Consider the following 10,576-nt stretch of genomic DNA (forward strand, 5'->3'; position numbering starts at 1 on the left):
AATTGATTAAGAATTTGATTGATTGTAATAAAAAGATATGAATTCATGCTATAGATTTAATTAAATATAAGTATTTATTTTGTATTTGAGTTTATTTATTTCATCAATTAATGATATATATCTTTTTCATACTTAATTAGTGGTTTTACTTTTGGAAAGAGTGCGAGATCGCTTAGGTTTTGGTAACACAAAATATTGAGGAGAACATTTGTATTTGATCCTATTACTTGATCATTACAAAGTTATAATGAAGAAAAATAGGTTTTGAAGTTTTGATGCACATTGGACCATGCAAGTGACGTCGTGGTCACGGTGGTAGAAGGCAGCAAAGCATCTTCACACTATGAAACACTTTTTGGTCAGAATGCATTGAATTGAAGTTTTAATGACCAAATTCATAATGCCAGGGTTTGACATTTCATTTTCAGTCACACTGCATGACTGCCTGTGGGCTTTGGCGGATGCCTCATGCATGACGACAACGTCTCGATTTACTTTAGCAGTTATTAGAATTTCAAGCTAAGCTTTTTATTATTATTATTAAACTGTGCCGTGATCATTAATCACCCTTTATTAATTTTATCTTAAACTCAAAATATTTTTATGTTTGACCAAAGAAACGAAAGGGGCAGGACAGGAATTAACACGGAAGGAAACTGTGTGTCTGTTTCTTGGTCAACAGGAGTGTGCCAAAGGAAGGTGAAGCCGAGCAGACTGTGAAGTGACACGGCTCACGTACACTCGCACGTCATCAGATGCCCATCCTAAGGCTATATATACTCCATTCTCGCTACACAACTCAACTCAGCAAATATCCCAAACCAAGACCAAAACCAAAACCAAAGTTCTTTTCTTCTGGTAGCAGAAACAACTTCTACCCATTTCCACTGCACTGCTGCTCAACTACATAATATCCAAAGCCAAAGGCAAGCAAATCAGTTAGTTTCAGATATGGGAGGCACAAAGCAAACCCAACAACAACAGCAAGAAAATGTCACCACTCAACCTCTTCTCACTCCCTACAAATTTGGCAAATTCAATCTTTCTCATAGGTAATAAAGGCATAAATTTTCCTGCATTTTTCATAGCACAACTTTTACTTTCGTCCAAGTAGATATTTGTATAACTTTTGGATAATCCCCGTCAGCATATTGTTTTTCTTTGTCAAGCCATGGCTAGTTGATTAGTTGAAAAATCCAAGTTTGCATAACTTGAATGTTGTTCATTAGGAAAACCAATGGTAATTGGCTGACTATGTGCATCACTTTGTTCTTCGTCTGGGAAATTTTGATGCATAAATAACTTACTCTATCATTTACCTCTTTCTTTTTCTTCTTCTTTTTTTCTCAGAGTTGTATTGGCACCATTGACAAGACAAAGATCTTACAATAATGTTCCTCAACCACATGCCATTCTATACTACTCCCAGAGAACTTCCAGAGGAGGTTTTATGATATCTGAAGCTACTGGAGTTTCTGACACGGCTCAAGGGTAATTTTTAAACCTGTTTCTTTTTTAAATAAAAAAGATAACATATGTACCGCAACTACTTAAACAGTTAAAATTTTACATTTTTTTATACCTCAAAAACTAATTTAATGAGACTTTCTTTAATTGTTTCTTTCTAATTTATGAAGGTACGCCCATACACCTGGTATATGGACAAAAGAGCAAGTTGAGGCCTGGAAACCCATTGTTGATGCTGTTCATGCCAAAGGTGGAATTATCTTTTGTCAGATTTGGCATGTTGGAAGGGTTTCAAACTACGGTCAGTTCTTGCCTTAGACCTCCATTTTGTCTTCTCTTCTGATTCTATGATGGAATTATATGCTTAATATTTATTCCCATATTCATGTGATGACATTGGCCCCAATTAATTTCTTATCCCTTGTCAATGTCTATATACGTACAGGTTTTCAGCCAAATGGACAAGCTCCAATCTCTTCTACAGACAAGTCATTGACACCACAAATTCGAGCTAATGGAGTGGATGTTGCTCAGTTCTCACCTCCTAGGCGATTAAGGACAGATGAAATCCCTCAAATTGTCAATGATTTCAGAACTGCAGCAAGGAATGCTATGGAAGCTGGTAAGTTTTTTTCTCCTAGATTGTGAACAAATATTTGAGGATTCTCAAATTCTTCCAGACATAATGGAACAATAAATGCTTCCCTTTTGATGTCCTACTTTCTTAGAATGCTACCTTCTGATTTATAGGTTTTGATGGGGTTGAGATTCATGGAGCTCATGGGTACCTTATAGACCAGTTTTTGAAAGATCAAGTGAATGATCGAACAGATGAATACGGTGGATCACTCGAGAACCGTTGCAGATTTGCATTAGAGATAGTTGAAGCTGTTGCCAATGAAATAGGTGCAGATAGAGTTGGAATAAGGTTATCTCCCTTTACAGACTTTATTGAAGCAGTAGACTCTGATCCAAAAGCGTTAGCCCTCTACATGGTTGAGGCCTTGAACAAATATGGAATTCTCTACTGCCATATGATCGAGCCAAGGTTGAAAATGATGGGAGATGTAAGTGAATGTTCTCATACTCTTCTGCCTATGAGAAAAGCTTTCAATGGCACTTTCATTGCTGCCGGGGGCTACACCAAAGAAGATGGAAACAAAGCTGTGGCTGAAAACCGTGCGGATCTGGTTACTTATGGTCGATTGTTTTTGGCAAATCCTGATTTGCCAAGGCGATTTGAGCTTAATGCGCCTCTTAATAAGTATGACAGAAATACTTTCTACACCTCAGATCCAGTCATTGGTTACACTGATTACCCGTTTCTTGAAGCCAATGGCGATGCTTAAGTTCACAGCAGGAGATAACAATCATTAGTCCAGTTGAATTCCAGGAATGTATGTTTCTTTTTGTTTTTCATTTTTCTTAGTGATAAAATCATGTGTATCACAATACATGCAGTATTACTAGTAAAATCCGAGTGCCAATTACCAAGTAATTAGTAGAGGCTATGGGTTTCTGTAAGTGATTCATGGAGTGGTCTGAATTTTAATCCAAACTCGTGCATCTTTTATGAGCTTTGTACCTCATTTGTCAAACAAAAAAAAAAGCATTTGGCAATGCCTGTCACTTAGTTTCCTTTGTTCTTTCTTTTTCTCTTTCTTCTCCTCTGATATTTACAAGCTAATCACATCTACTAAAAAAAATGACATACTTGCAATGCCGATGCAAGTGAAAAAACTTAGATAGTAACTAGACCTAGAAAAAATTTGTGTGAAAAACAATCAAAGATAAAAAAGAAAAGGTCGAAGCAGCTTCATAGATAGTTACTGATGATCTTGTAGAGGTGACTATATTTAGATGTTTCTGTTTTCTAGTCATGGCTTGTCACCATATGTTTGCAAAAATAGTTTTACTGATGAAACCAAAAAGAGCATCATGAGTAATGTGACTTATGGTGACCCATAGTGTTAAAAGCATTCAGTTTTCTCCTAGTACCATAATATAAGCCACATTTGCTTGAACAGGTGAATACCAGAAAAGCAAGGCAACAAGCAGCCCAGGATATTTTATAAATGGGAGTAAAAATTCTAGATAAATATCTAGAAGAAAGCAAAATGCATTCTGCAATCAAGTCAGTTTGAACCATGCACCTGGCCCTGGCTTTAATTTGTTTCTCAAAGTGCAAAAATGCTTATTTTGCCCATTCTCTTAGTGGGTAGAACAGTCGACATTATATGACTGCCCATCATTTCACATGCTTCATGCTGTTCTTAGCCGCCAACAATGTAACTTGTACCTCTCTATTAACATGCCTGCCTAAACATCCATTTTGGAACTCTTTTCTTTAGGCTACACCAAGAAGTGGGTGAGTTTGTGAGGCATTCCAGATCTTTTTATCTCATTAATAGAAGAAATAAACATCCTTGACCAGAACCACACATCTCATCACTTTCAACCTCCCTCTCTAAATCTGACATATTGCAGCAGTATCCCTTTCATAAACTCCACCTACTTCAGATGCACCACCAGTAGCTCCTCATGTCCTAGGCATCAGTAAGTATCCCCAAATGGAAGAAATGCAATTTTCAGCCTCTAATAAAAACTTGCACAGAAATTTTTAGCTTTGAACATGTAGACTTTAAATAGAATCCTTTTCAGAGCTCTTCTCATTTTTTATTAGCATTGACCTCTTCTTTCCGTCTCACTTTATTTCCTTTCCACAGATTTACTTTCTTACTTCTCTTACCCTCTCTTGGACCCCTCTGTCTCTTACTGCCACTGCATTGCTTTGGCTCCTCTAATTGCTTCTTAAGCTTTGGATCATCCCAAAAACCATATGATCTCATCTCATCATAGTATTCCCTGGCTTTATCTAACCATCCAGATGTCACTAGACCTTCCACCAATGCTATGTAGTGACTGGAATCAGGGAGTACTTCAAAATGCTTCATTTCCGCCCAAATCTTCAATGCTTGCTCGGGTTGCTCCATTTTGAAAAACTTACCAAGAACTAAAAGAAAGGTATCTCTGGTAGGACCTAAATTGGCAACCTTCATACGGTTAAAAACTTCCAAAGTTCCTTCAAAACCAACACCATGAAGAAATGCATGGTAGGTTTCAATGGTTGGGCTAAGATTCTCTTCTTTCATGGTGGACAATATATTTCTTGCCTCCTCAAGCTTTTCTGCTTCACAAAGAGGACGTATCATTGAGTTGTAAGTGGCAGAATCTGGCTGCAACCCAGTTTCTTTCATTTTCTTCAGGATGTTCTGCGCTTCATTTAAGCAATTTTCACGAGTTAGGACATAAACCAAAGACTTGTATACCTCAATGCCTGGATCCCAACCTCTTTTCTTCATTTCATTATAGAGTCGCAGTGAGTCAAAGAGATTCCCATCTTTTGAGAAACAGGAAATCATGTGAGTATAAGAAGTACCATTTGGCATAATGCAGTATTTTGACATTTCTCTCCAAACTCTCTTTGCTTCAACTACATCAACCAAAATATTACACCAACCATTCAGAACAATGTTAAAGCCATCAGTCTCCAGAGGGAAGAGCTTCTTATTTTGAAGCATTATCTCTTCAGCCTCTTCAACATAGCCATATCTACACAGAGCATTTAGGAGGGTACGAAATGCTTCTTCATCTGGAGTCATTCTGAACTTCTCCATGGTATGGAAAGTTTGAATAGCCTTGCATGGATCACTTGCAGCAGCATATCTAATTGACATCAAATGGAAAGGAAAAGAAACTTATGGGCGAGTAAAAGTTAGAATGATATACCCTATATGAATATTCATGAAATAAACTTATGGGCGAGTAAATGGTAACTCTTGTGAATAGCTACTCTTTGGAAACGTACATATTAAATGTTTCAAAACCGAAAGTAGAAATAATAATAATAAAAAAAAAGCAAGGAACTCATTCCATCAAAAGAGGATATCAACAATGAAAAGTTATAGACAAAGTTGCAGCAAATTCACAGAGAAAATTTCCAATTCTCTAAGCTGTTAAAAACCAAAAGTTGAAAGGAGAAAATCAAACATATTATGATGTTGCGAAAGCATAACAGAATCCATCGATTTCAATCAGATTCAAAACACATACCAAAGTCCAAAAACATCTGATTTGAATCAAGTTATCAATGTGGCCCACTACTAAATTAACATCAATGAATGAAGAACACAGCCAAAAAGTGAAGAAGAGGATTGGGAGGTGGGAGTGAATACAACAAGAATGATCACAAGGCATTGAGTCAACAATGACATCAAGCTTCAAGTATAATTGTAGATCTATTGGCCAGAAAAGAACACATTTTGTAGCAAGCAACATAGAGTTACAGTGACATATATACTGGACGCATTATAATTACCTTGTACGCTTATTAACAGCATTATAAGTTTGTAACTTAATTCAGTTCATATCAATTCTAACTGTATCAATGAGGTCTTGCCTCAACAGTAAATTGAAGGCCCTTGGATCTAGCATTCTCAAGTAAGTCCCACTTTACATGGATTTTCTCCAGTAATATACTGGTTGGTTTAGTTTCGTTCTTTATTGGTTTTTTCTCTTGTATGTAATAATTGAGTCATAAATGTTAATTGTTATTTGATTGTAACTGTAATTTCTACCTATGCATGTAATCATATCAAAATAAAAATCATAGTTGTATCCAAAAATAGCAATCACAGCAGTATGCATAATATAGGCTATGCTGTACAACCACTTATATGCTAACTAACAGGCAAACAAACATAGCCATACCAGGCCAAGATTAAAAGAATCACAAGAGAAGCTCACCTATCAATCATAATAAACATTGCTCGTCTTGTATCCATGGAAGAGCGAAATAAGTCACGAATCAAACACCAAGCCATGTTGAACTTCCTATGATTGCCCAACACCCAGATCATCAACTCGTAAGTATTTTCACCAGTATTTCCACATTTCTCACCCCATTTAAAAGCCAAAAACGCAAGTCTCCACTCTTCCCTCAATGTCCCAATTACTGAATATACCAAATCTTGAGTTGCCTTGATCCCTGACTCATCAAGAGAAGCCATGGCCTCAGCTTCAGAGCTAAAATGGGCAACCCGTTTGAGCAAATGTAGCAGAGCTTGTTCTTGCGAGTCGGGGCCATGGATTGCTGGTGGAGTGAACTCAAATGGGTAGTTGAGAGTTTGGGTTGAGAGGGATTGTAGAGTGGAGAAACGAGAAGTGAAAAGGAGGGTCCGAGAGGATATAAAAAGTGTTTGATGAAATGCCAAAGAAGGAAACAAGAGTTGTTGGGTTGAGGGAGAAGGAGAAGGTGAGGAAATGGCGGCAGGGTGGTGGAGAAGAAACGGGAACAGGATTTGAGAGTGGGTTCTTTGGAGCCTTCTTGCTAGAGAAAGGAGAGCCATGAGCATTTATACAGAGTGTATCAAGGCGAGTGACATTTTGCTGTGGAAATTTTAACCCATGGATATTTATATGGCAATGACTTTTGAATTTATAAATAATTTTATTATATTTCTTACATTAAAATTATAAATTTATGGTAAATGATGTCAAAATTTATTTAAATTTGTATTAAGAGGAGATTTTTAATAATTGGAGGAAATGGTGGAAAAAGTTTTTCCAAATTGTGGATAAATAAAAAGAAAAGAAATGCTATTTTATGTTAGAAAAACAAAATTTATATTTCTAATTAGACCATATAATTTATTTTTATAATAATTAAACCATATAATGCCTTATCATATGACAATAAGAAGTAAAATTGTAATGTAGGGCAGTAAAAAGCTTTGAAAGTAACTAGATATATTATAGAATACATTTAACCAATGTAGTTTTAAATATCTTTATATTTAAGATATATTGCTGTTACATAATTTTGGTATATGGACCTTATTGATTTTTATTAATAGAACCATATACTGTATCTGCCTTTTTTAAATTCTATTAAAATCTATACTAACAAATGTTGTTGTCATAATATTTACTAAATATTAAAGTAAGCTTTTCCCTCTTCTTTTTTTTTTGTTATTGAATTTTTATTTATTTATTTTTTGCATATATTTAAATGTTAATAATCCAACATAGAAAAAAAAAAAAGAAATAAAGCCCAACTTGTCCACCCAGCATAAGGCTACACTTGGCTGGCATAACCTAACCTAATAACCAAACACTCCACCAAGAGAATGCCCATTGCCTAAAACCTCCAAGTAGCAAAAGCATTTTGCTGAAGCAGAGAGCAGCAGACGGAGAGAGAAAGCAAGGAAAGCCAAAAAAAAAGAAAAAAACACAACCTGAGCCAATTAATTAGTGGGTTTAGGGGCAAAATGGGAAACGAAGCAAAAACCACCCCTACCACCGCCAGCGGCAGCAACGTAGGAGGAGGAGGATTCAGGGCGAGAATGGAGCATTACATTTACAGCGGTGAGAAGAAGCACGTGATGGCTGGCATCGCCATCATCGCCGTCGTTTTTGGTGCACCTTGGTTTCTCATGAACCGAGGTTCGTTTTCTCTTTTCTTCTTCCTTGGGTTGTTTGTTTTTTTTTCCAGCTTTGCATTTACTTTTCTGGGGGTTTAAGGATTTGGGTTTATTTTTTGGAATGAATGAAAAGTTTTTATGATTTATATATATGTAATGAACTAATGAAAGCTAGACATATAGCATCATTTGCTTGACTGATTTTCTTGTTAAGTGAAAAAAATGCCTTGTCCCCCTTTTATCTATTGAGTTAAAGAATGGTTAGTAGTTGAGAACAGGAAATTTTCTTGGTGGGAAAAATTTCCTGCGTGATTTGAGTGAACGAATCTGCAGTTTTTGGGAATGATTCTAACCATTCAGTGATGCTAAAGAATTTGTTAAGGAATCAATCAAATTGCTGCAATGGCAACACGTCATTTCTTTGAAGTTGCTTTATTGGCGCCTTCATTTTATCAACGACTGGGGTTTGAAAAAGAAAATGAAAAGAAGAAGAAGAAAAATGAAAATGAAAATGATTGTATGAAAGTTAAGGTTGTTGGAGAGCTATACTGAAGCTCAATTGTGACTATTTTTTTAACTCATTTCTGTTAGCAGTAGAGGCTACTTTTCCTTCAATCAGCTGATAGCAGAGTGATTTCCTTCAATCACTCTCATTTTTATGATTTTATTGTTGATTTTAAATGTTTTTAAATTTTCTGTTTTTATCTTAAAATAAAAAGAATGTGTTGGTTTTTGTTGACATGGGTAATTAAAACTCGTATGGAAATAGCAGTACTCGTCTTGATGGAACTGGTTGCTGGTTTATAAATAAATAAATTTTATAAATACATACATACATATATATATTCCTTTTCTAGAAAATTGACATTATAAACAAGTTGATAAATTTAGCAGGAGGACAATGAAGGCAAATTTTAAATCTGAAAGAGGTTGCCTATTGTATTTCTTTATCACATCTTAGCAGACCTTGAAAATGCTTTTCTTGGCTAGGATTAGCAAGGGTGTGCCTCTATGGCAATTCCTGCTCTGTCCTTAGAAATCACATTTTTTATGTGAGTTCACTATTAGAATTGTGAGGTAAAGTTTTTTCTGAAGGGGAAAAACTTTTACTTTGCCATGATCATTAGAGGAAATTGTCTTGTTCTTTCTTTCTCATGAGAGTATTATTTGATTATTGGCTCATTTTACAAGTAATCTCTAGTTCTTTGGAGATAGTTTTCACTTTAATAGAGAAACCCATTCATGGTAGGTCTTTCTCATTTTTAAGCAGATAGTAAATGTGGTTACTCTAAGGTGTGTCTTAGGACTCTGGTGGAGAATATATTTGTAACTTTCAAGGAATACAGTGATCATTTTTATTATTTCTTGATAAATTCTGGGTTTACCTCATTACAAATTTATTTGGGGGGCCTGTTTACTTTTGTTTTTGGTCTGAACTATTTCTCAGAAATTGTGTTTCGTTCTATTAAACTTGAATTTTCATTTTCTAAGTAAAAATGTTTAAAACCATTTATCTTCAATCTTTTGATGATGTAAATTTAACTTTCCTTCTTTGGCTTTTCTCAGATCAACTGTTCCAGGTATTGTGGAAATTGCAATTGATCATAACATGCCCATAACTTATAATATATTTAGGTTTATGATAATGCTGTTGGCTGTTGGCTGCTGTCAACATAAAGTGCCACTTGCTAGTTAACTACACTAACTGTAGATTGCCTTTAAATATTGCATATTAACCCAATGGAAGGGGGCTACTGTTACCTAAACCGTTTGGTTTTTGCTATATATGCTTTTCAGAGTCAGTATGAAACGTTTTTGACGCTATAAGTGGATAACTGCAGGAAAGTTATTCCAGGCTAACAAATTTAGTGGTCTTTCAAGATGTCGCATTCTTAGTGTTTAGTCCAACAGCTGCATGAGCAGATTCATGGGTGCTTGTTTCATTTCCTTGTAAATTTTATGTTGGTAGGTTGATCACTTAAAATTAATCTAACAAATGCCTGATTCCTTGTAGGAACGAAGCATCAGTCACACCAAGATTACTTGGAAAAAGCTGACAAAGCACGGAGTCAACGGCTTTCTTCTTCTAAATAATAGTTGAGTTCTTTGATCAAGTTAAAGAGTTTCCTTCATCAACCTTTTGATAGTCAGCATAGAAGCTCGTGCTGCATGCTACTCTGTTCTTTTATATCCTTGATGCACTAAAACTGTAAAACCTGGAATGCTAAAAAAGGTAAAGGTCAAAGAAATAATATACTACTAGATGCTGCTTTTGACTTGTGGAAAGTAGTAATAGAAGGTCACCTTCAAGGTGAACATTTGTTTCATATTTGTGATTATAAATTTGATTATGAATCAAAAGTTTTGCCCCTGGAGTTTGTTATTTCTTTCAAGAATTTATCGAATATTTAGGTTATTAATTAGTGCATGATCTTCTTGCATAAAGAGTAGAATTCGAATATTTTTTTCTTACCTATAAAAAAAAAACCTTAAAAGATTGGTTTAACTTTATAAAGTACCAATTTGTCTTCCAGCTGACTATCTGGTTCATATTTTTTGTCATGCTCGCTGTGTCAAAAACCAAGCATGATAACATTTTGGAAAATGTGCTACAGTTTTCCAATTGA

The 10,576-nt window shown here is 35.4% G+C and overlaps 3 protein-coding genes across 3 annotated transcripts; 2 read left to right on the plus strand and 1 right to left on the minus strand.

Annotated features, from left to right (window-relative positions):
• Positions 1-807: 807 nt before the first annotated feature.
• On the plus strand, positions 808-3,051 carry LOC18595446 (putative 12-oxophytodienoate reductase 11). The gene is made up of 5 exons (XM_088807482.1): positions 808-1,052; positions 1,351-1,491; positions 1,638-1,768; positions 1,913-2,089; positions 2,218-3,051. The coding sequence occupies exons 1-5, from the start codon at positions 952-954 to the stop codon at positions 2,814-2,816; spliced, it is 1,149 nt and encodes a 382-aa protein (XP_088663608.1). The 5' UTR covers positions 808-951; the 3' UTR covers positions 2,817-3,051.
• A 448-nt stretch (positions 3,052-3,499) lies between these two features.
• Positions 3,500-6,899, minus strand: LOC18595447 (Tetratricopeptide repeat (TPR)-like superfamily protein). Its single transcript, XM_007023394.3, has 2 exons — positions 6,274-6,899; positions 3,500-5,193 (listed from the first exon to the last, which is right to left on the minus strand). Exons 1-2 carry the CDS (start codon positions 6,879-6,881, stop codon positions 4,137-4,139), a joined length of 1,665 nt encoding a protein of 554 aa, XP_007023456.3. The 5' UTR covers positions 6,882-6,899; the 3' UTR covers positions 3,500-4,136.
• A 720-nt stretch (positions 6,900-7,619) lies between these two features.
• Positions 7,620-10,318, plus strand: LOC18595448 (GAG1At protein). Its single transcript, XM_007023395.3, has 2 exons — positions 7,620-7,971; positions 9,964-10,318. The coding sequence occupies exons 1-2, from the start codon at positions 7,797-7,799 to the stop codon at positions 10,041-10,043; spliced, it is 255 nt and encodes an 84-aa protein (XP_007023457.3). The 5' UTR covers positions 7,620-7,796; the 3' UTR covers positions 10,044-10,318.
• Positions 10,319-10,576: the final 258 nt, after the last annotated feature.

This window comes from Theobroma cacao, chromosome 6 (genome assembly GCF_053813885.1).
Source record: "Theobroma cacao isolate CCN51 chromosome 6, ASM5381388v1, whole genome shotgun sequence".
In the NCBI taxonomy this organism is placed as follows: domain Eukaryota; kingdom Viridiplantae; phylum Streptophyta; class Magnoliopsida; order Malvales; family Malvaceae; genus Theobroma; species Theobroma cacao.

Coding starts and splice junctions, on each gene's coding strand:
- LOC18595447 (XM_007023394.3), bottom strand. CDS start 6,881: ATGCTCATGGCTCTCCTTTCTCTAGCAAGAAGGCTCCAAAGAACCCAC. Junction 5,194..6,273: donor ATGTTTATTATGATTGATAG/GTGAGCTTCTCT, acceptor GATGTCAATTAG/ATATGCTGCTGCAAGTGATC.
- LOC18595448 (XM_007023395.3), top strand. CDS start 7,797: ATGGGAAACGAAGCAAAAACCACCCCTACCACCGCCAGCGGCAGCAAC. Junction 7,972..9,963: donor TTGGTTTCTCATGAACCGAG/GTTCGTTTTCTC, acceptor GATTCCTTGTAG/GAACGAAGCATCAGTCACAC.
- LOC18595446 (XM_088807482.1), top strand. CDS start 952: ATGGGAGGCACAAAGCAAACCCAACAACAACAGCAAGAAAATGTCACC. Junction 1,492..1,637: donor GTTTCTGACACGGCTCAAGG/GTAATTTTTAAA, acceptor TAATTTATGAAG/GTACGCCCATACACCTGGTA. Junction 1,769..1,912: donor TGGAAGGGTTTCAAACTACG/GTCAGTTCTTGC, acceptor ATATACGTACAG/GTTTTCAGCCAAATGGACAA.